The sequence below is a fragment of the Mirounga angustirostris genome, unplaced genomic scaffold, assembly GCF_029215605.1.
Source record: "Mirounga angustirostris isolate CCGP_5_RB_7025 unplaced genomic scaffold, mMirAng1.0.hap1 SCAF_11, whole genome shotgun sequence".
NCBI classification, from domain to species: domain Eukaryota; kingdom Metazoa; phylum Chordata; class Mammalia; order Carnivora; family Phocidae; genus Mirounga; species Mirounga angustirostris.
Genome location: NW_026991719.1, coordinates 1,752,308 through 1,778,019, shown reverse-complemented (window position 1 = coordinate 1,778,019; position 25,712 = coordinate 1,752,308). Strand labels below are relative to the sequence as shown.

The 25,712-nt window shown below is 41.5% G+C and overlaps 1 protein-coding gene across 1 annotated transcript; it reads right to left on the bottom strand.

Moving 5' to 3' along the window:
- Positions 1-1,566: 1,566 nt before the first annotated feature.
- On the bottom strand, positions 1,567-23,866 carry ARSF (arylsulfatase F). Its single transcript, XM_064574801.1, has 9 exons — positions 23,727-23,866; positions 22,057-22,178; positions 19,948-20,070; positions 16,619-17,042; positions 13,565-13,701; positions 7,553-7,687; positions 5,767-5,929; positions 2,359-2,480; positions 1,567-1,934 (listed from the first exon to the last, which is right to left on the bottom strand). The coding sequence occupies exons 1-9, from the start codon at positions 23,783-23,785 to the stop codon at positions 1,567-1,569; spliced, it is 1,653 nt and encodes a 550-aa protein (XP_064430871.1). The 5' UTR covers positions 23,786-23,866.
- Positions 23,867-25,712: the final 1,846 nt, after the last annotated feature.

Below are 25,712 nucleotides of genomic sequence, written 5' to 3'. Positions count from 1 at the left end.
CAACCTGCAGTCTTGAGCAGGTCATCCTGCTCGTGCTCCTATGTGGCCTTGGTCAATCCCCCTCATCACAGCACACTCTATCTCCTTCACCCATAAAATAAGGGGCTTTGGTGAGAAAGTCTCGGAAGATCTTTCTCAGGCTAAAATTCTCAGATTATCTTCTGTGACATACTAAATTCAAAATGAAACATCTCATAAGATGGATCATAAAATAAGGATGTGTTGGAAACCGTAGGAAAATGAGTGGTGCAGACATGAATCAGCCTTTTTGTAAATAATACTCTTATGGATGAATAAGGTCCAAAATGGCTACCTGGGATCACTTAGGAGAAAAACAAAATCCTTGTTCAATATCCAATATAAATACGGTTATTTGTGTTCAAGAGTTATGCATGGGCACTCGATAGGATGGTCGGGGTCTGATACCAGTCCAACAACACAAGCCGTGTTCTGCTGAGCAAGTTACAGAACAATTACAGATAGTTTATTGGTTATGTAGGAGTGTCGTGGATTGAATGGGCTCCCCGGAAAGCATATGTTGATGTCCTAAAACTTATTACCTGTGAATGTTTCCTTATTTGGAAATAGGATCTTTGCAGTTGTTAGGAGGACGTCCTACTAATACAATGACAGGTGTCCTTTTAAAGAGAGGGAAATTTGGGGGTGGGCTCATAGAAAGGGAAGAAGGTCCCAAGAAGTTGGAGACAGGGACAGGACTGGTGTATACACAAGCCAAGGGACACCAAGCATTGCTGACCACCACCGGACGTTGGGACAGATCCAAGCAATGAAGGATTCTACCCAGAGTTTCAGAGGAAGCACGGTCCTGCCCATGCTTTGAGTTTGGATTTCTGGCTTCCAGCACTGACAGAGAACAAATCTCTGTGTTTGGAGCCAGAATGTTTGTGGAGACCTGTGAAGGCAGCCCTGGCAAACTCAGGCAAGGAGTCATACGTACATCATGGTGGTGCAGGAAGAAGGAAAGAAGAGACTCCATCAAAGTTCTGGCCCATCTTCAGGGGAAAACCCACACAGGGATCCCTCCCAAGTTTTTGGTGTCCTACTCTCAATTCAGTTTCTGTGGATGAAAATAAATCCTTTTGGTCGGCTTAATGGCTACTTTAGACTGTTTCTTTTCAATGCACTACAATTTCATCCATTATTATTTGTCAACTATTCAATTATCCAGATTGCAATTATTTTCAATTATTCAATGCGAATTCAATCATAATTTCAATTATGATGCTTTAATGGTTGGCATTTTCCCTTTCCCAAGCAACTAGTTGGATGTACACAGGACCTTACATGGAGAGTTTGCTTTGGAGAGCAGCAGAGCCAATGGGGCCAAAGGATCTGAATGCTTGTTTTCTAACACCAAAAGACATGTTTAGATACATACTTATCACCAAGAGCAGAAAAGAAGTTAACAGACACCGTCACAACCAATGGGCATTTAGTAATCTGGAGCGGTAGACAAATCCATTGGCTCTCCAGTTCCTTCCTTGAAATTTTGCAGGTGCCAACATCAGCTGATGTTGGCTGCCCGATCTCAATTGCTACTCCTCCTTACGCCCCCACAGCTGAGGTGCTCCCCTCCGTGTCACACAGACAGAACGGGAACACACCACAGCAAGGCTTCAGCCACAGGTTGTCATAATTCAATCCCGACAACTGTTGCTGGACAGGAAGGATGCTTTTCTCGTGTTCCCTCACAGCGTTGGCCACCGTTTGGATCACTGCATCAAACAAGGGCTCCGTGTCCCGCGTCAGAGGTGTGGACTCAGAGGGGTCCTTGGTGATGTCGAAGAGCAGAGGAGGGTCATGGTAGGTGACCAGGTTGCCCGAACATCGGCAATAGGTAGTCTCAAAGCAGGCTTGAGCTCCCGGTGGCTGGAATATGGGTGTCACATAATGAACCTTCCACACTGCCTCACCTGGACCAGAAAAGACACGTCAGAGACATCCAATCCCTGTGCCAACTGACCTTGTGCTCAGAAGAAGTTCAGAAGAGCTTGTGCTCTTCTACCTTCTCAAGCATTTGTCCTGGTCTTTCTCTTTGCCCACAAGTTAACGCTATATATCATTCAATCTTTAGAACAATACTAAGAAATCAGAATCCTGTAGTACAACTTGACGTTTGGAAGCATCCATTCGTTCTGCTTCTCAAAATGCATATTTCTTCAAGACATCCCCCTGCCTTTCTAAAGAGAGTGGTTCTTGGAAAGTTTTCCAAGAAGGTATTTTCAGTGGTCACCCCAGAATAAAAGGACTGGTCTGGGGGTGAGGGGGAGGGAGAAAGGAACAAAGTGCTGAGCGTGGACTTGAGCGACCGTGATCTTGGCATCCACAGGTACTCACTGTCCTTGGGGTGCCAGCGCACAGCGTGGAGAAACACGCCACAGTAATGGAACAGGAACTCATGCTCCGAGCGCTGCACTTCACCCTGAAGCAAGGGCATGAGGTTCCGGCCATCAATCACCCTGCAGACACACACAAAAAGGACATCAGGCGAGGGAGGTGGGCCAGCGAGCTGTTGGAGGGATGCTCCGTGCATTCCATGACATTTCCTGGGCCCAGAGCACAGTGTGCTGACTGTTCCGGAAATCCATGCACACTGTCAGGGACATTGCATTCTCATGGGAAAGACAGGAGAAAAAAAAAACTAAAAAAAATAAAACTCTAAGCTTTTGCAGTGAAATGACAAGACAGAGGAATGCGTCAATGCGTGTCCATCTAAAGAGCACTTGGGTCTCTGGCCACAGAAGGTCTCAAAAGCTCAGTGTTCCTGATGACTTCACAAATCAAAATTTCATCTGCAATTGCCTTGCTACCCTGAAACGTGATCTTGTAGAACCTCTTAGGGGCGCCTGGGTGGCTCAGTCAGTTGAGTGTCTGACTCTTGATTTCAGCTCAGGTCATGATCTCAGGGTTGTGAGATCAAGCCCTGCGTCAGGTTCTGGGCTCAGCACGGAGTCTGCTTGAGATTGTCTCTCTCCCTCTGTCCCTCCCGCTCTTTTGTTTGCTCTCTATAAATAAATAAATAAAATCTTTAAAAAAAATGAACCTCTAAAAATCTGATGCTTTTTAACCTATATTAGAAAACAGATCTTCTCCCTCACGTTAGAAAAAAATAAAACCTACCTTGTAATAAAAAATACAATAATAGGTGTCACATCATCCTAAATATGATAGTAAAAGAAATAACATTGTCTTTATTCTCAGATACAATGATTGCCTGTGTTTATAATCCCTTAAAAATCTATGGAACTAATTAAGTTTGGTAAGATCACCAGTATAGAATTTTATTTCTGTATCTTAGCAACGAACAACCGGGAGTTACATTTTTTAAAATACCATTTACTACAGCATCACAAAACATGAAATATTGAGGGATACCTTTTTCTAATACTAAAATTTCGTGTGCTGAAGCCACAAAACATCTGATAAGAGAACTGAAAGGAGAGAGAAACAACGTTCATAGATTGGAAGACTCAACATTGTTAAGATCTTGATTTTCAACAAGGCAATCTATAGATTTAATGTAATCTCAGCCAAAATCCCAGACGGCTCTTCTGTACAAAGTGAGAAATGTATTCTAAAACTGACATGGGAGAACAATCTGGAATAGCTTAAATAATTTTGAAAAAGAAGAAAGTAGTTTGAGGATTCAACTAAATATTTCCAAAATTTACCAAAATTTAACAAGGGTAATCAAGCCAGTGTAGCATGGTCATAAGGGTGCGCATAGGAATCAGTGAAACAAGAGAGTCTAAGAAACAGACTAATGCATATATCAAGCAATTGATTTTCAACAAATGTCCACGGTAATCCAGTCGAGGAAGGACAGTCTTTCCTTAAATGGCACTAGAACAACTGAATATCTAAATGCAAGAAAAATAAATCTCAACCCATACCTCAAACTATATAAAAAATTAACTCAATATGGACCATAAACCTAAATGTAAAACCTGAAACTAAAGAAATCATAGAGGAAAATCTGTGTGACCTTTGAATAGAAAAATACTTTTAAAAAATATTATAAAAATCACAATCTATAAAAGAAAAAAAGAGTAAATTGACCCTTATCAAAACTGAAAATGCCTGCTTTTCAGATAATAATGTAAGAGAATGAAGGCGAGCCACAGAATGGAAGATACGATTGACAAAACACAGATCTGATAAGGAACTGTGTTCACAATATATAAAGAACTCTTACAATTCAACAATAAGAAAATAAAATTCCCAATGTATGGGAAACATATGGACAGATGATTTGAATAGATAATTCACAAAGAAGGGACATGGATGGCCAGTACACGGAGAGGTGTTCGACATCATTCATCATGAGGGAAACAGAGACTAACACCACCATGAGATTTGACTACACAGTTATTATAATGGTTAGGATGGAAAAGAGTGACCATACCAAGTGTGACCAAAGATGTGGAGCAACTGGAAATCTTACACGTCACTGGCAGGAATGCCAGATGGGGCAGTCATTTTGAAAGTCAATCCGACAAGCTTCTCATAAAAATATATCAATAATATATCAGCACATTATTGATAAAATGACCCAGATTTGCCGCTCTTGGGCATTTACTGCAAAGAAATAAAGCATTGCTGTCTACACAAAGACCTCTATGCAAATGTCCAATGCAACTTTAATCATAAGAACCAAGTTTGCTTTTAGAATCGCATGGAGTCCTTCACCTCAGTTGTCCATTGACGAATAAAAAAAATATGGGGAATAAAGATAGGACATTTTTAGAGCTAATTCTGAAAAAAATAAAAACCAGATCAATTCTATGAAGGAAAATCCTAATCAGAGCTCAGACGACATTATTTCTTGAGATTATAATTCTGCATAACCTTTTGTGAGTCCAATATATAAAGTATAGCAATGTCCCAAAGTCAGTGAACCCCACTGATAGAGTGGAAAGTTATTTTTATGACTATGATTGGCTCAGTTAAAAAAAAAAAACTACATTTGCACTCACATTACTATTTTTTAAATAGGTCATTTAGCTGAAATTGATAGATACACTTCTTAGTAGAGGTGACTTGCATTCTCTTGTTATTTTATATGAATTCTCAATAAATCCTATGATTTGCTAAAAAGAAGGTAAGAAGAAAAAACAATGAGGAGGTCTTTCTTTGTTGCTGTTTCTGATTTGCTTCGGGATGCATTCTATTTTGCTTCCGAAAGAGATGAGGTCCCTTGCCTGAAGAAGGACACATTAGAATCGGTCTTTGGACTTACAAGGGACACGTGGCAGTGGGTTGGAGCTGCTAGAATAAACTTATGAAGAGGTCACCTGCAAGCCTGCCTTGGTCATTGGCTCCCAGGGAGTGGCGCCATGTGATAGGAAGGCTCTCCTCTTGCTCAAATTCAAAATAGTCACAACAGAGTTCTAAGCACCCATGGAATGACCTACCTTGATGTCTGCCTTCTGGATCTTGCACAATAGAGTGCAGCAAATCGTTTCTTCTCTTACTTGCAAGAGCGTTTTGCCCACCACAACTTCATCTCCAATCTCCCTCTGTCCATTGTCCTCCCCAGTGAAGGCCATCCAGTGTGTGGAATGTGCCGTAGTCATTTAAGACTGTTGTCTGCTACATCAATGACGCTCAATAGACTTAGCCAGAGATGAAGCTAAACTTCCCTAGGTACCGGGGACAACATCTAACCTGTTAAGATAGACTTTGTTGCTCTTGTCCCGAATGCTCTGAGAACAAAGATGATGTGAACACAGGGTGTGGCATCACCTGTCCTGAGGGACCATGCCTCCCGACACGGCCGCTAGCGTGGGGAACACGTCCATTAAGCTTGTAGGTTCCTCAATCACTTTCCCAGCTGGCAATCTTCCCGGCCAGCGGATAAGTCCCGGAACGCGGATTCCACCTTCCCAGCCGGCCATGCCTTTCCCACCTATAAGGTGAGGTAACAGAGTGCCAGTTAAAGTGGTCGCAGTAGCAAGACTGCGTAGAAATGTAAATGAGTATCAATGCAGACCATGTGCTCAGAGCCCACCCCGTACAGAGTCCTGCCGTACGTGTCCGTGGATTTACTTTTCCCTGGGCTGCTGATAGGTTTTTAATTGACTACTTATCGTATTCCGTATGCGACTTTTCTACAGGCTGTTTTGTCTGCCTACAACACTGTTACCCAACAAATACACCTGCTATGTCCCCAGCCGCCTTCATACGTTTGCTCAAAGGTACTTTCTCGGTGGCAAACTTCCTTTAAAACGACAGTCCCCCCCGCAACCCCAGAAGTTTTTCTGCTCTTCTTTCCTTTTTTTGGAGACCTTTGCTATCCTATAACATATCATAGAATTTACATATTCTCTTTTTTCCTGGTGTGCCTCCCTCCACTAAAATGTAAGTTCCACGAAGGCACTGATTCTTTGGTTTTGTTCCCTGCTGAATCCAGCACCCTGAAAACAAACTGAATAGAATAGTATAGGTATGTGCTAATTTATTACCCCAAACCAGGGTATTATAGAGCATGGACCCAGGAGGCAACAATGACCCCAAGACAAGAGTTATAAACTAGGGTTCCCTTGAGCGAACCAGGTGGAATGGCCATTCTATGGTCTTAATGGAGTTTTATTAGTTCATTAAATTACTTAAAGTAGAGTTTCAATCACAGCACGTGGAGAAATGGAGATTTTTAAAAAGATGTCTCCGTAGGTAAAAATAGAGTTCAACAAGAACACTTTCCCTTATGGGATTTATTTGTTTTCCTAAGTAGGCACTTTACTTGCAGAAGCCCTAAAAAAGCAGACAACCATGCCCTATGGCCAGACTGAGGCAGAGACTATCCCATTCATGCAACAATCATTATTTCCTACTGAATCTATATTATCATTATTCATGCAAATCTAGGCTGGGTTGTTTTGCATTCAGTGGCAAAGCATGAGTATTATATTTTCCTCTGGAAAAAACTTTGACATGTCTTCCAATAGATAGGATAGCATGCGCTGAACATTTTCCAGATAATTTTCTTACCACATCAAGGTGCATACTACGGACCAGGCCAATGTGGTGGCTAACGGAGTATGTTTTCATGCACTAACTGCCACGCCCGGACATGGGGCTGGTATCTGTGCATTTAATTAAAAAACCAGACACAGGCTTGCTACTTTGTGTGCTAAGCCATACCCTCACAAGAGGGCACCCAAGCTTCCTTAATCATCAAGGAGCCTCTGGGTTTCGTCCTCTGTACTCTGCCTACCACACTGAATCTTCTATCAACAGCCTTGTACGTGGAATCAGTGAGTCGATTCAAAGGCATGTGGTTATGTTGATGTTTTATCATCTCACAGGGTGGCCATGGAGGCAGATTTCTAGATGCACCCTCAGCAGAAGGGCTAGCCTCCCCCATAATGTACTGTTGGTTACTTGCTCCACTTTATTCTACCCAGAGTCAAATAAAATGCACTTGTTCACTTTTTCAGGAGTTCATCTGTTCACTTCATGGATGCCCATTATCATGAACATGGGAGAATTTATTCACAACCATACCCCACTCCCGATTCCCACTCCTCACCTTTGTATATTCCATTCCACCCACCACGCTGGGAATGGCCCACCCGTGCCTCCAAATGTCCCCCGTGGTCTGATGCAAAGTAGACAAGCGTGTGGTTCCTCAGACCAAAATCATCGATGGCATTGAGAATCTTGCCTGAAATAGTAAAAAAAAGGGACACATATTATGAATGTCATCATGAGCTTTGGGCTATAACACCAGTCCGACTTGGGGTGCATTTCACTACAAAACTCTTTCTCATCCATGATGCACCTGCTTCCAGTGGGTGGTGTGTGAGCTCAAGAATAGCCACGTTTTCTGAATTCCTCATCAGTGCCTCATGTTGGACAGATGATTATATTAAATTGGGAGTGAAAATGGATTCATTCTTTATGATTTTACTAGTATTCATTGTTACACTACTATTGCCTAATAATCATTTATTTTTTATTGTCTTATTATGTGGACACCAACATTTATACTTTTAACTTACAAGTTATATTGAGCTTTTGCTGATTTTTCTTTTGGGGGTTTCACTGGTTCTGTTCTCGATTTATACAGACTCCTTTATTAACGAATGACACCATGTTACATCATTGCTAAAAGTTCCTCTGTTTGCAAGGAGCGTCAGGTGAGCTGTTCATGATGCACACTTCTGGTATTTCGGGAAGTCTCAAGGTCTCTGCCTCTGTTGTGACTTCAAGGTGTTCCAGCAGCTCTGTGCTCACGTGGGCTCCTCATCCATGTATGCATCTGGGCCTTCACATGGCAGACGGGTCCTCTGTGGTATGTCTGTGTTCGTGCTTCTTGTCTTCTCGCAAGCACACCTGTCCCATGGCATTAGGACCCACCCTAATGACCTCACCGTAACCTGATCCCATCTGCAAAGGCCCTATTTCCAAACACTGTAGCATTCACAGATTCCAGGAATTAGGACGTGGACCTTTCTTTTGGGGGACACAGTGCAACCCCCAACACCTACTTTGCCCAAGATATTCCAACCCTGCCACCCTGAGTTAATTTCCTCCACGCTACATTCTCCTCCTCATTGGACCATCTCCAGGGCCACCTATTTCTGCTCTCCTGATCTGAAAGTCAAACCTTCTGCATGTAGTTTAGTGTTTTAAGTTCTATTTTTTTTTTTTTTTAGATTTTATTTATTTATTTGACAGCGAGAGAGGGACCATAAGCAGGGGGAGTGGGAGAGGGAGAAGCAGGCTCCCCTCTGAGCAGGGAGCCCAACACAAGGCTCGATCCCAGGACCCTGGGATCATGATCTGAGCTGAAGGCAGATGCTTAAGCGATGGAGCCACCCAGGCATCCCTTAAATTCTATTTTTGTTAACTCTTTCTTTGCAACAACGCAAGTGGATCTTGATCCTTTCTCTTAACTGGCCTCCCATCAGATGTCCTTGGGCAGTTTTGTTTCTTATCACTTTGTTCCCCTCTGTGTACTTCATCATCATCTTGGTAAGGCGGGCTCCCCAAGTAAGAGTAATGGATACTTTCATTAGAATCACATTAAGCTTCGATATTAATTTTGGAATCACTAATATTTTAAGAGTCACCGTTCCCATCCAGAATGTGGTATATTTCTATTTACTGAAGTCTTCTCTAAGGACTCAGTTGTGTTCAATGCGATCACTTACTTTTTAAATGTATTTCTATATATTGATTGTTGATATTGGAGCTGCTATGAATAATACTCTATCACTTACCGTATCTTGAAATGGGTTATTTTTAACATAAAGAAAAAGTATTACTTTTGGTGCATATTTCTAACAGAGAAACGTTGTAGGACATACATGTTTGTGCATATATATTAGGGTATATATATATATATATATATAAGCATAATAAACTAATTATAATATTACACTAATTCTGTACTAGGAGTATACTACCTAATTATGTCAATAACATGTATTTTCTCAATGCCTATATTATTATTTATATTATTGCTATAGTATATACTAATATAGCATGCTATTAATAATATCATATGCTAATGATATATGTACGCATTACATTATATAGAACATGATATACCATTACTAATAATACATGTATATGTTATATCATTATATTTTATATTATATTACATATGTGAAGTATATATTTACAGTGATGCTGGCAAGCATGTAAGTATTTTCATGGTTATTAATTAATAATTTTTTAAAAGATTTTTTAAATTTATTTATGAGAGAGCACACACGTGCTAGAGTAGGGAAAGGGGCAGAGGGAGAGAGAGAGAATCTCAAGCAGACTCCACGCTGAGCGCAGAGCCTGATGCAAGGCTCAGCCCCTGAGAACATGACCTGAGCTGAAACCAAGAGTCAGACACTTAACCCACTGAGCCACCCAGGCCCCCCCAGTTAATAATTTTTTAAAAATCTCTCAAAACATTGAGAACAGAGCCAATTAAAAGCATTGGCCAAATTATGCTTAAGGGTAAAACGTTGAAGCTATTTTATTAATATCGGCTATAAAAGAAGACTTTATCTGTTATTATTATTATAACTCATATTTTTAAGATTACTTGATTAATGAAATTAACAGAAAACCTAAATACACGTGTACTTAGAATAAGACCCAAAGTTGATACCATTAATGGACATAATTGTCTATACTGAGAACCCTAGAGAGTGTAATCAAACTATTATTATATGTCTATAATATGTAATATGGATATTTAATTATAATATTGTATATAATCTATATATAAAATAATAGATGAAAATATACTAATAGTTGTACACTGATAATATATTAATAGTATATACTAATAATGTAACTATAGTATATATTATACATGATATAACATAATTGTGATTATAACATGCAGTATGCATACAACTATTTGTTTTATTACACTCTCTACAGTTTTCAACATAGATAATCATATCCATTACAGTTGTCAAGTTAGTTTGGGATGTTTCTATTCTTAGTATTTCAAGAGATTTAAAAAAATAATTATGTAGCGGCCATGGAAATGTTTAACTCCTTTATGTAAGAATAAATTTATATTATAAATATAATATGTATATTTCTAGCATCAACTGAAATAGATTATGTAAATAGTTATAGACATTATATATTTATACAGTCATTGAATTTTTATTATACATAGTATATTACATAAATTTATATTATGAATTATATTGTTATGTATTATGTTATATATTCTACATTGATTATGAGTTATATATAATATTATATATTTGTTATGTATTATACATTGTGTTTATTATATTATAATATTATATACCATAGATACTGTATAATACAAAAATATATGCAACTATATATTATCTTATAGATGCTGTATAATACAAATATATATACAAATATTATATATTGTAGATACTGCATAATACAAATATATACACAAATATTATATATTATGGATACTGTATACTATAAATATACACACACACATGCTTCAGTTGATGCTAGACAGGTGCTAATCATTTCCATGGCAACTACCTAATTATTTTTTAAATCTCCCTCAAAGTTACTTGACACCTGTAAAGAATATAACTATCTATGTTGGAAACCCTAGAGATTTCGGTGATGCTGGAAATAGGGGTGTCATATTTATCATATCTACTTACATTTTAAGTATGCATTTCATACATGTGTCTTGGTATTTCCGTGTGCACGTAACTTTCTCAGACAGTTTGGCCCTGCCCATGGGAGCTGCCGAGCGCACCTGCTGCCGAGCACACCTGCTGCACTTGCATACCCAGCCCAGAATGCAATCCCAGCCAGCATATCTTCTCTGCAAACCGGTCCAGCCAAGCCTCTCCTCTTGCTCCCATGGTTCACCCTTCTGCCTCATGTTGGACACTCACCCTCTCCTCCCGTTCTGGAGGAACCTGCTCTGAGCTACTGAATTCTCAGAGACTCGTTTTGGATGCATGACTAATTAGGCACCAGAGGATTTCCCCTGGGTCCTGTTGGGGATGTCATTTGAATTGGAAGACCCTACCTGGGTCTGAGGAAGCAGGAAGCCAGGTGGAGGGTGTGGGAGGGAGTTTCTGAAGCTTTCCCATCACCTGTGAAATGACAGCCTGTGGGAGTCTGAGGAGTTATGGGATGCTTCAGAAGAATGTAGCCATGTTTCCTCATCTCTGTCCATAATGTGTGGCCCTACACCAGCAGCTGCTGAGCTAGCAAATAAGAATGAGTAGGTTCTGATCCTGGCTCCCCCAGACCTGTCCTGTAACTTTGAGCAAGCCCCCAATATCTTGTGCCCTTGTTCCCTCATCTGCCAAGAGGGATAACAATGCTGAGTATGGTCCCCATCTCCTAGAATGTTTATGGGGATCCCTCCAGAACACACTTGGAACAGTGCACGTCCCATGCATCAAAGGGTTCATTCAATCAATAGACCCCACTGTTTAAGGGTTAAAAGGGCACGTTAACAAATGCATCAGTATGATATCCCTATCAGGAATCAATAAAACTTTCTAACAAAACTTTCTAACAAGGAGAGCAGCAATTCCCAAGACATGGAGTTCTGTTTTAGCTTCCAAGGTGGATATTTTGGAGAAAAATAAATGTTTTGGTATTTCTGAAATTACATATTGAAACAGATAACCATTTTCCTGAAAGCTCAGTTCCAACTGGACAGACAACACATTCACAGCCCATAGGTACCAAAGGTCTGTGAACCTCAGGGACACTCTTTCAAAATATGGCTTTCCCGCAAATATTCAGCACACCCACGGATAGCTGTGTCATTACTGAACACCACGGAAAAAAAAAAATCCCATGGAGATCAAACCGCACCCAGAGCACCTTATTTGGTGCCTTAATGTCTGTTTTATTAGCTTAGATATTTTGAACACCTTGCTTTGATTTAAAATTTTAAAGCAAATAGAATTCGGTTTTATTCTTTGTTTGCCTGTTTTTAGTGATCACATCCACTACACATACCACATACACATATGCCTTCTTAAGTATAGACATATGTGCCTATGTTTCATTAAATAGTATTTATATTTAAAATAATTTTTAGAGGTGCCGAGGTGGCTCAGTCAGTTAAGCATCTGCCTTCGGCTCAGGTCATGATCTCGGGGTCCTAGGGTCAAGCCTGGCATTGGGCTCTCAGCTCAGCGGGGAGTCTGCTTCTTCTTCCCACTGCTCTTCTTCTCTCTCTCCCTTTCTCAATAAATAAAGTCTTTAAAAAATAAAAAAAAAAAATCCCGGAATGTGTTCTATATCTTTAAGACTGCAAATTCACAATATTTTACTGGCTTCCCTTTGGTCGGGATTGAATTCTTTTTTTTTTTTTAAGATTTTATTTATTTACTTGAGAGAGAGAATGAGAGAGAGAGAGCACATGAGAGTGGGGAGGGTCAGAGGGAGAAGCAGACTCCCCACTGAGCAGGGAGCCCGATGCAGGACTCGATCCCGGGACTCCAGGATTGTGACCTGAGCCGAAGGCAGTCGCTTAACCAACTGAGCCACCCAGGCGCCCCGGATTCTTTTTTTAATAAAGATTTTATTTATTTATGAAAGAGAGAGAGTGCACAGGGGGAAGAGCAGAGGGAGAGGGAGAAGCAGATTTTGCATTAAGCACACAGCCCAAGGCAGGGCTTGATCCCAGGATCTCGAGATCATGACCTGAGCTGAAACCAAGAGTCAGGTGTGCAACTCATTGAACCAGCCAGGTCAGGCTTGATTTCTAAAGCCCCTCTCTGCTTACTAAAATCCATTCCATGCCAACATCCTACGTTTGGAAAATGTTGTAACCCAAAGCTTCTGTCCTGCCAACACACGAGGCCAGCATCATGTGCTTTTCTGTCTTCCTTCTCAGAAAACTTGAGTCTGATTTGCTAATATACGTATCATGGAAATTCGGGGACTCACAGGGACAGGGCAAGCATTGAGGGTGGTTTTGTGCCGACTTTGTCGCAGGCTTCCACCTGCTACTTCGTTGAGGCTGCCTGGGGCAGGGAGGGACGTGTCTCGGTGTCCTGAACTATCAAAGCACAGATTTCTGGTCTCCGTAGGTCCTGCCACTTACCCACCATGGAGTCCATCTCCTGCACGTTGTCCCCATATAAACCATGCTTGCTGGTCCCGATGAACTCCGTCGTCGTGGGGAGCGGCACGTGTACATGCAGAAAGGAGAAAACAAGAAGGAAAGGTCCTTTGCGGTGCCTGGGGAGACATCAATCGCTCCATTTATGAGTCTGCAAAGTCTGCGAAGGGGAACCACAGCATTTTTTGTCCCACAGACCCAGTGTCCACTCATTATCTATGTGCCCCAGGAGGGGGGATGCAAGCATGAGGTAGCCCTTGGAGAGAACATCCTGGCTGGAGTGGATGCCAGCATCCTCCACCATCTGGACTGCTCCCCAGGACATGTGTGGCATGGCTCGATTCCTGAGTGGCCCCGCCTGGCACAACGCAGCTCACAAGCCCATTCAGCATCGCTTGGCACACTTTTCTTGTGGCTGATCAAGTCTCAGGCCAGAATCACACCAAGGGATGGTGGCTCAGGAGTGGTTTCTTAGAAACACCAACTCTTTCACAACTCCCAAGCAAGCATGGACAGAACAATCTGGGTGAGCTGTCTGCATACCTTCCTGTGTCCTCAAAGGACACAGGAAATGAGGTTGACCCATTTCGAGCCCTGACAACCCACGGGGAAGGTAGATCATCAGCTAACTAGGGCAGCACACAACACACATGCCACTCTTAGGGAAATTTCTTCTCTGATGACATATGAAAAAAAAGTTGGGTCACGGTGAGCTGGGTTTAATGGCTCCCTTCAAAACTGGTGCCTACCTGGGGGATCAGAATGTGATCTCATTTAAGAATGGGATCTTTGGAGATGTAATTAGTGGAGAGGAGGTCATCCTGGGATAGGGTGGGGCCAGAACCCAAGAACCGGTGTCCTTAAAAGAAAAGGATGGTTTGCACGCGGTACTGAGGATTGAGATTATATGGATGTTGCTTTACGTTGCAAAAGGAAATTTGCAGATGGGATGAGGTTCAGGATCTTGAGATGGGGAGATAATTCTGGATTATCTGGTTGTGGACCCAATGTCATCACAAGGGTCCTTGTATGAAGGACCCCAATACAGTCAAAATCAGACAAAAAATAGTGTGGATAGGAGGTAATAGAAGCAGAGATGCAGCCAGACAGCTATATATCAAGGAAACCCTGCAGCCCCTCCAACCTGGGACGAGAAACAGACTCTTCCCTAGAACCTCCAGAATGAGCTAGTCCTTCCAATGCCTCGCTTTTAGCCCCGTAAGATGAGATTCAGATTCCTGGCCTCCAGCACTGTAAAATAATAAACTTGTGTTGCTTTAAGCCACTCCCACTTGCAGAAATCTGTTCTAGCAGCCACAGGAAACTCAAACACCAAGAATCCAGATAAAAGCAATTTCTAGCATCCACGAACCTAAGCCACTTGCTCATGGCCACATCACTAATCAATGGAGTAGCTTCCAAATCTTCGGAGTCCCCGTTCACTTTCCACATGGTGCCACTGTGGATCATATAGACATTCTGAGGTTTTGGTGATGGAAGCACATTTTCACACCCCAGCATTTGTTCTTGATGTACTAATGTAAACAGCAAGCCACAACATGTGCAGGTGTCTTCAGACACATTTTAATGTGTCCCTTTGCAAAGAATCTGCACCTCTGTACATATGGAAGTTTCCAGGAAATGAGTTTGCCCTAAAAGAAACCAGCCATTCCGTTGCATCTACAATGCAAAGGCGGTTTAATCTCTCTCAGAGTCTAAATTTGTATTGTGCCCACCTTGGCTATAAGGTAAAGAAAAAGCTAGCTACAGGTTGCCCAAGATCCTTTACACCACCAGACAACTCTACTTGCCAGTCAAACACACCAGCTTACAGATCCCTACCACCAGGATGATCTCATCCTCACAAATTTCACCTCTGAAGACCCTATTCCCAAATAAGATCACTTTCTGAGCTTCCAGGTGGACATGAATTTTGGAGGGATGCCATTTAACCCAGCTCACCATGGTACAACTTTTATAAAAAATTCGTTTTTTCCCATTCCCAGAAATTTTTCAGAGTGGCATTTGCATTATCTGCTGTCCTCGTTAGCTGAGGACCTATTTTCCTTGTGCTTGAGCTTCATGCAGTAATGCCTGGTACCTGTTCTCCAACTTGTTCTTGCTCACCTTTGAAGATTCAGTTAAGATATGTTCTCAAGTACGGCCTCCCTGATATCTTGGAAATTCTCTACAGTTTGGACTGATAGCACCTGGATTTATGCCCATTAGCTTATTTCTTATCATGGGCTTGTACATCTGTTGTCATTACTAACTGTGAGCTTGTCTTTGAAGTCCAGACCGCAGGATGGTGATTGGTAAAGGTAAAGCCTTGGGCAATGTTGAAATGGTGAGTACAAAATGTGTTCACAGTCTTTAAAAAAAAAAAATGCAACAACTGGAGGCCCATAAATGTGACTCCTTTGGAAAGTTTCCAGCAATTATGTTTTGGATGCATTGGGCTTTATAATTATCACCACTGATCTCAGCCGAATAATATCCTTTACATACCTCGTGCTCAATGATAAGCCCTCTGATTTTAATCCTCAGAGAAGTTTCTTTCCTAGTAGGAAAACAGTGCAGTGGTCAACTTATTCTACTATCTAGTTTCTATTGTGCGTTAATAGGCAGATAGTATGCATATAAATGCATATGCATGCATTATAAATTAACAAGCCAGATTTGTAATTTTGAGTCTAGTGTGAGTCTACCTGCTTGGTCTGACTAAATATGAATTTCAAGACCAATGGAGAAACTGTGATTTTTAATAACAAGAACTCAAACGAGATGGCCCTCCTTAGGTACTGCACGAAGAGTCCAGCTTGCCTCCAAAACATACAGTATTGTATTGTCTAGCCCTAGCTCGTACTATTCCATTTCTTAATTCAATATTGTTCAAATCATCACCTTTTACTTAAAAAAAAAAAAATGCTCATTGAGTCATGTTTTTAAAAGACTCCTGTCTTTAAAATACTCTGTCTTAAATCCATTAAGATACATGGATTTTTTTTTTTTTTTTTTTTTGTAAATTACCTTTACCTTTCCATAAATGAAATCGCCTCCTTCACCATGATGGAGCCAGCTCGTTCTGCCTTCATGGGCTGTTCGGTGATGTCGTGCTCTCGCATTAGGAGGCAATCCCAGTACAGGGGAGATGTGTAACTGGAGAACCAAAAGTAGCCCAGCAGAAAAATAAAAAGAATCATAGAGAGGATGAGGGACCAGGGAAGACAGATCAAACCACTCAGTTTCGCCAAGGTGAGAGTGAATGCAGCAATGGTGACCAGCTGCACACAAAGCCAGATTTTGTTCTCGATGGCTAATTCTGTGTCACGAGAGGGGTCTGGCCAGCAGGGGTCAATCAGAGTGAATGGCATGCCATAGTAGTAATCAAACCCATAATGATATGGATGATGGCACTGGTCATGTCGGGACTGGCAGTTTAAGCCTTGATGCCATTTGCCTGAAATTACAAACAGACAAATAAAGCATAGTATGTTCGCACACCATGAAGACCACGTGAGTACTCTTCCTTCAAAACGAATGACTTGTGCACAAAAATGGAGCAGCAAATAGTTTTCTTTTGCCTAAAAATCTGAGTTCAGCACCCAATTCATCTTTTGCTCTCCTATAGTTCACAGAAATTTGTGTTAGGATCTGGTTGTGAGTGACCAGATAGGACGAAAAATCAAGGGAGGAAAATACAGTTGTAAGTTTGTAGTAAGGATGTAAACTGGGCAGTTTCTCATTCACAGAAAGAAAAAAATCATAGCAACAAAGATAAATACATGACAGAGACAGGGTAGATTATACGTGGTGGATAGATAGGTGAGTAGGTAGGTAGATAATTGATATTAGATAATGAGATGTATATGATATAAGATGGATGGACAACAGGGAGTATGGATAGATGATAGATAGATAGATAGATGATAGATGATAGCTAGATAGATGGTAGATAGATGATAGATAGATAGATAGATAGATAGATAGATAGATAGATAGATAGATGATAGATATGGATGAATGATGGAGAATGGGTCAAGCATGGATGATAGATGGTTGGATCGTTCACTGGATGGAAATCCCAGGTCTCCTACTAAAGTTCACTGAACTTTATTTGATAAAACTTGCCACACCTTGAACAGTAACAAAAAGACCCATGGCCATCCTGTTGGCATGTGGACTCTAAGAGAGTATGATCGTGTGTATCTACTAAAACATGAATGGTTCCCTGTGTGGAGTTAGAACCACGTGAAGGATGCATGTACTCATATCTCTGAGCACCTGAGGGGGTAAACAGATGAGAAGCAAGGCTATGGTCCAGGTTTTTCTGTCCTGCACCTCCACTAAGATTGTCTTCTCTTATCAATGTCAAATTGGCTACAAAAATTGATTTAAAATGGCATGTTATGGGAGGGATGGGGTGGCTGGGTGATGGACATTGGGAAGGGTATGTGTTGTGGTGAGTGCTGAGTATTGTGTAAGACTGATGAATCACAGACCTGTACCCCTGAAGCAAATATTACATTATATGTTAATAATAAAAAAATGGAAAAAGTGGAAGAAACTGAGGTCCTTGAAATAATTGTTGAACCCCAGAATTAACCAACTCTGGAATGACCCTACCTCAGATTTATTTTATGTGAGTTAATAAACGTATCAATGGCTTGAAAAAAAATAAAAAACAAAAACAAAAACAAAAAATAACAAAAGTAATGAGAGGGTACTAGTCTGCCATATTTTAAAATAATTAATAAAACAGCATATGTATTTAGCCCCCCCAAAAAATAGTAAAATAAAATGGCATGTTATTTTCATGCCAATTGAAACCCAGGCTCTGAAATGGGGACAGTAAGTTTAGCTTCCAATGGGTCATCATTGGTTGACATCTATCATCTTTGGCAGTGAGAAAAAAGACATCCGTACAACATCCATGGTTCCATTTTAATGAAATAATGAGGTGGGCAAGAGAACTTATATTGAGAAAATATTCAAGCACAGAGATGCTTGAATACTTGGACAAATCTGATTTTATTGTGCAACATTTGCATTAAAACATCTCATGTGTCTCTCAGCCTTGGAAAGAACCAATTTCCTTATCTTTGAAATTAGGGAGATGGTTTATTCTCAGACATCCCTTCTGCCTGTAAGTTACCAATGATTCTGTCAATGTGCAGTGCAATTAACTAGGGATCATGATCATTGCCATCCCAACGCAATGCAACTGGGAGACTAAATGCAGACTTAATCATTGCCAAAGGGAGCAGCACAGTTTTCTCCTCTGCACTGACTCTCTTAAGCTGTGGGAGTGGTGAAAGGAGGAGCTAAACCAGGGGGACAGACTGGAAGGGGCCAATGGAAACTTTCTGAGGCAACTGAAATGCTCCTTATCTTGATCTAGGTGACAGATACAGGGTGTAGACCTTTTTCAAAAGGCATTTTTTTTTTAATATATTTTTTTTCTATTTGGGTGATGGACATATGGTAGAGACAAAAGTTGACACTCCATAAGAAGTTAATGATGCATAAAGCTATTTGTGTGTTCTTGAGAGGGCTCGTCACATTTCTTAAATCATACATGGTGAGTGAGATGAAGGATTTCAGAGTCAGCAGAGAATAAAATGTAGTAAGACCATCATAGTATGGTGGGGTCTATGCAAAGATGAAGAACACAGGGTGATACAGAAACACATGGGGTGACCATCTGGCAAGGTCTGGGGGTCAGGTGGGAAGGGGCCTTCTGTTGCACCTGAATTATGTCTGAAAAGGATAAACAGGTGCCATTTAGGAAGGAGGGTTTGTGTGTGTGTGTATGTGTGTGTGAGTGTGTGTTGGATGGGGCGGGTCATTATGATAGAGTGTCCCAGGTGAGCAAAACACAACAATGAAAGAGAGTTCTGGAGGACATGGGGAATACATTTATTGAGAAAGACCATATAATATATGAAGCAGATTAATGTTGAAAAGTAAAGAGAAAGGTCGGAGGTAGCCAATAAAATGGCAGATGTAGAGCCTACATCCTAGAGAGGGTCTTCTCTGCCATAGCCAAGATGCACACTTATTTTGAAATAAAGGATTTCCAAGAAAACCACGTCAAGTAGAGAATACAGGGGCGCCTGGATGGCTCAGTCAGTTAAGCATCAGACTCTTGGTTTCTGCTCAGGTTGTGATCTCAGGGTTGTGAGATCAAGCCCCTCGTCGGGCTCCATGCTCAACCCAGAGTCTGCTTCAGATTCCCTCTCCCTTTCCCTCTGCCCCTCCCACTTGTGCTCTCTCAAATAAATAAATAAATCTTTAAAAAAAGAATAGAACAACACGTATTGTCTCTTTATAGTGAATAAGTCATGCTTTTGGCCACTTCTTACCTATCACTGCTGTGCTATACCCTTGCTTTTTCAGTAAGTCTGCAAACGTCGTCTCGTTATGAGGGAGTCCAGCAGGGACTCCAAGTGTGATGATGACACGGTCCACTAGACTAGAAACCATTCCTAAGTGGGATGGAAAAACAAAACCAAAAAATAATAGAACACACACAGTAGATGAGTAGATGTCCATCAGCTGAAGAGGAAGTGAGTTATGGCGGGTTCAGGAGCTGGAAGGTGCAAATGTAACAAGTGAGGAACAGATAATCATCCTGCGGGGGAGGAAAATTGTGTTCCCCAGACAGAACTCACACTGGTCCCCACTACAGACCCCTTTACAAGCTTCCATGCATACACACAACACTACCAGACATGCACAAACACACCATTCAAATAGCGGTCTACACATAACTTCCAGCATGTTTATGATGACACGGGGTGTCATTTCAATAGACACTGATGATTGAACATCCAACACAGGCTACCCTTGGTGGGGGAATCACCGTATTGGAAAAGGAGCCAAAAAATGAAATCTCATGAAAACTTCAAACCCTACTGTTTCGATAATGGATTCTTTTTTCTGACAATAGGTTTTAGCTGTATTTGTACAAAAGATGGATAAGCCAAATGTCTGTCAAAAACATTGACATTGGGGCATCCAGGAAGAGTGGACACATAGTTTTGAACATCTCCATTCCTTCCCAAAAACAGAGCAATAAGAAAAGAAAACTGCTCATCCCCATGGACATCACTAATGACAAATCTAGGTGACAGGTAGATGGGGACATGTCAACCACAAGCCCAAAACCTACTTTTTACAGAAAAGAAGCAGAAGAAAACAAACCAGTTTCTGAAGGATCCAGTAACCGAAGAACCTCAGAATAGCCATCAGGTGTTCCCCTGAAGAGCAAAAACAGAAGGACTTTTCCCAGTCCTACTGCTAGTGATTGAAGGTTTCTGGGTGTATTGAAAATGTTGGAGCAATCCGGCCTGAAGAACTCCCTAAACTGACCTATCCTGGCTTCCTTCCAAAATGGCGGCCCAACCTTGAAGCAAAATCTGGGAGTGCAGAGGAAATTGAATAAGACAGGACAAAGTGGGTGAAAAGAAAGAGAAATTCTAGATAAAAGCAAGAGAGACAATTCGAATGGAGACTTTCAGAGAGGGAGCTCCCACTGTTTAAAGGCCAGATACAAGGAGGCAAGAGAAAAGTCTTCCAAGTTAGATTTGGTAACCATGCCCTCTACATGAAACCATCTCCTTCTAAATGTTAGGGAAGCTAGTTTTACATACAGTGAGCAGCGCAGAAAAAAAAAGGAGTCAAATCACCTATAAGTTTACCATAAGAAAACAAAGAATAAAGAATTTAATGTTTACCAGACCTGATTCACCTTAGCACCAGCTAAGCAAGATATCATCAACCTCACGGGATACAAAAGGTTACGTGACACCCTCAAGGAGCTGGACAAGGGGCTTCTCAAGCTTGACTAAGAATTGGACATAAACACTGACCTATGAATTGTATGCTCTGCTTCCTCTTAAACTACAGAATCTGTGCCCATAAACCATAGCCGGTCTGATCACCCTTGAAAATATAACCATATGGCCCATCCGTCCCACCCCTTGGTATGTATCCAAAAGACCTGAAAATATGTGTTGAGTCAAAGACGTGTACGGGCAGGTACACAGCAGAACTATTCATAAGAGCCTAAAGCCAGAAGCAATCCAATGGTTGATCAACTGAGGGATGAATAAACAAGACGTATTACATCTATACAATGGTTAAAATGTGTGATGAACGTTTGAGACATTCTGGCAGGTCCTCCTCATGACACCCCCAATTAATGCAGATGCATTTTTTTAATTACTTCCTTCCAAGACAGCTTCTCATTCTTGCCCTAGGATGGAAAGTCCCACCTAGCCTGATCACAGGACACTCAGGATACACAGTCAGCATGGGGTGAATAGACATAGCCGTGTGCGTGCGTGTGCATGTGTGTGTGTGTTTGCACTTTTTTGGGGCAAGTTTTTCGAAATGGACTAGCTACATTTTCATTTCCTTGAATCCTAATGTGTCCGCAGAGGGTAACAGAGGCTGGTCCATCTACACACCTGATCGGATGGGGTATCTTCCTGTGAGGAAGGCAGCCCGGCTTGGGGTGCACATGGAGGCTGCAGAGATGTGGTGATTCAGCTGCACTCCTTCCCTGGCTAGGCGGTCAATGTTAGGCGTCCTGGAAAGAGAAACAGAAACAGAATTGCAGAGAGGAGGAGGGGAGACACAGACAGAGGCAAAAACCAACACCTCTGTTTATGATGATTCCCTGAGCTCAGAACAGGAGAAAAAGAAACTGCACACAGAGTCCTATTTCCTTTTTCTCCCCACATCATGGAAAAAAAACAGCTGAGGTTTTAGGCACTGGCAGTCTATTGCAGGGTTGATATAATTTACTTCTGCAGTATGGTGTCTACTGAGTATATGGCACTGCCTTCTAAAATACATATTTAAAAACTTACGTGTCTGTGGACTGTTAAATTAAGGCTAATGACTTACAGACCTTAATTATGCCTAGCTACTTATAGACACAAGGACGAGTTTGATGCACATGTTCTGTAGACAGATGTTCCTGCTCTAGATGAAGGTTGCAGCCCCTGCCTTGTCATTTCCTGTAAAGATAACTGGAGATAGGAGACCATCAGACAGACTTCTACAGAAGAGTCACTTGGCTGGATGCCAGTAAAATGTAGTGAGACCTAGTTTTCTTCATGAGACAGATGATAGAACAAGATGGAATTATTAAAGTATAGGATTCACACGTCTTGCTGAGATGCTCTCCTAAGCCGTGGTGTTGGCATGATATCAACAGCTTTTGTCAATGGCTTTTGTCGCCTACTACAGAGCCCTGACTCTGTTTCACATATGTTTTTTCTTCTTTCAGAGTGCCTGTACTTAAAGTAGAAGGATATCACCTTAAAAGTCTTCCAAAGTTAGGAAGCATAAGATGACCAGTTCCACCAAGTAGAAGTATGCATAAAAATCATCACTCATTAGGGGCACCTGGGTGGCTCAGTCGGTTGAGCAGAGGACTCTTGGTTTCGGGTCAGGTCATGATCTCAAGGTCATGGGATCAAGCCCTGAGTTGGACTCCGTGAGCAGTGGGGGTCTGCTTGAGATTCTCTCTCTCTCTGTCCCTCCCCCACTCTCTCTCCCTCTTTAAAATAAATAAATCTTTTAAAAACTCATCACTCTTCATAATATTGCATATTACAGAGGGCCCACTATGCACCAGGTATCTACTCTAAATGCTTTGCACATATGAACTCACACCTGTATAATACCCACCTGTGTGCACAACCAACAAGAAAGATAAGCAAGGCACACAGAGGTTAAGTAACTTGCTCGAGGGCACCTGGGTGGCTCAGATGGTTAAGCGTCTGCCTTCGGCTCAGGTCATGATCCCAGCGTCCTGGGATCGAGTCCCGCATCGGGCTCCCTGCTCCTTGGGAGCCTGCTTCTCCCTCTGCCTCTCTCTCTCTGTCTCTCATGAATAAATAAATAAAATCTTAAAAAAAAAAAAAGTAACTTGCTCGAGATTTCACAACCGATAAGTGCAGACCCAAGATTCAAATCCAAATAGGCCTGATTTTAACATTATTTGCTTCTTTTAAGGCCAAGTTGCAACCCATGAATTTGGTTTTCCATGTGATGTAGTCATAAAACTTTACCAACCTCCCAAGCCCAGACAACAGATGAAATAACATGACTCAGCTTGAAGCCATACCTCATTGTGTCATTGCCAAAGCAGCCCAGGTCCCCAATCCCAAGGTCATCAACCATCATCAGGACTATATTAGGCTTATCATCATGCTCCCCTTGGGACTGGCATGGGTTTAAGAGTACACATATCCAAGACAGAGTGATGAAGAGGCTCCTGAAAAGCAAGCATGGATTTTATATGATGATTTTGGGAGCTATGTCCCATTGCAATGTCCCCTTTACATGAAAGCAACAGGGCTCACTGGAGACCAGGCACATCTCCCTGAGGAACAGCCGAGCCTCTCGAATTTCTCTTCCCAAGCATTGGCTACTGTAGTCGAATGGAGCCCCTGATGCTCAAAGGGAGCCGATCCTGGGTTTCCCACTCACATACACTGCATGCTTTTCCAGGAGGTGAAGTCTGAAATCGTTTATTCAGAAACAAAACATTTCTTAGGCCAAAGGCGATAAGACTCCTGAGGTCACACCCTGGGAAGAAGGAGCCTGCTGACTTTCCTTCACACCAGACAGAATTCAAACATGGGCAGGTGTAGAGCTTTGCCAAAGGGACATTTGGTTGGAGCAACAAACAACAACAGCAACAAACAGCAAAAAAAAAACCAAAGAAAAAGCAACCCTAGCGTAAAGGAGAAGGGTGAAGAACTGAATTCTGGAGAAGGAGCAGCCTGGAATCTGAAGACCAGTCTAGTCCCCTTCATGATGCTGCTCAGTCCCAACCCAAGTCCCATTGTCTCAAAGAAATATATAATTCCCTTCCCACCAGATCCCTACTCAATTATCAGGTAATGAATATTAGACACTTGAACAGTTGGTTCAATCTCCATCTTGTCTTTATCCATATTTCAAAACCCACCTCAAATATTTCCTCTGGGAGGGAGGAGAGAAATGGACGCTGACCCTCATCTGCTCTCAGAACCCTTTGTAAATGCTCAGAAACAATGCTGGCTACATGAGCAGCAACACTTTGCTTTTACCCTAACATATCCCCCCAAGACTGTGAACTTCTCAAAGGCGGGACCTATATGGCCAGGAATTTTCCCATTGCCAAATCATGATAATTACGTGCGTGTTTTCATCTACCCAACATGGGTTGAATTGCTTTTCTTGTGTCCTATTTTTACAACATTTCATTGATTTTTCTTTCTGTCACTGAAGTGTAGTGAGCAGACAGTGTGACATCAGTTCCCGGTGCACAGCACAGTGATTGGACAAATCTCTATGTTATGCTGTGCTCACACTGCAAATGTAGCTACCACCTGTCACCATGCAACGCTAGTAAATTACCTACAGCATCTTAAAATAATACGACTATGTTGGAAATCTGCAATTTACATTTGTATCCGTTGCAAAGACATCTCCTATTTTATCGTAGACTTACTGAATCCAGAATATCAGTGTAGACGTCTACAACCAACCATAGCTAGACAACATGACCTAGAATGCCTGTTATCTGTAAAGCTGAATTCACAGGTGTCCCCAGATTGTCCATTACATTCAACACATTTGCAAAAGTGCTGACTACTTCCCTCACCTGAGCTTCATCACACAGCGCCAAGTGCCTTCCTATTTTCCTTGGCCAGAGATAAAATGTGCTGAAAAAAACAAAAAAAAAGGCATTATTTTCATGTTAATGACAATAGTCCCCATTGTTAAATCCTCACGAGATCACAAAGCTATATTTCCACTTCTGATATTTAAAACTGGTTTTCCAAAATCTGTCAAGACACAAACCTTCCACCATCAATGTCTCTGCCACTCTTAGTTTATTTTTAAGGAGCTCGCACTGTGCCAAGTCCTGGGTCCACCTGCTTCTTTCTGCCTCTTAAGTCAACTGGTCCAGTCCCTAAATCTACCCTAAAACATGTCTGGATGACAGTATAGGCTTGAGGAGGTGCTGAACCTAAGGGCTTATATTCAGAACGTCTACATGGGATGAATTTGGGTCACCCGAAAAGAGGTAATTACTTGAATGTATCTACTATTTTGGTTT

What these genes read in the sequence shown, in the direction of transcription:
- ARSF (XM_064574801.1), bottom strand. Translation starts at nt 23,785, where the DNA reads ATGATGGTTGATGACCTTGGGATTGGGGACCTGGGCTGCTTTGGCAAT. An exon ending in GGCATGGTCCCTCAGGACAG is followed by an intron (nt 2,481 to 5,766) that starts GTGATGCCACAC and finishes GTGTGTCTGCAG; the next exon opens with GGTGATTGATGGCCGGAACC. An exon ending in GCGCTGGCACCCCAAGGACA is followed by an intron (nt 1,935 to 2,358) that starts GTGAGTACCTGT and finishes TTTCTGGTCCAG; the next exon opens with GTGAGGCAGTGTGGAAGGTT.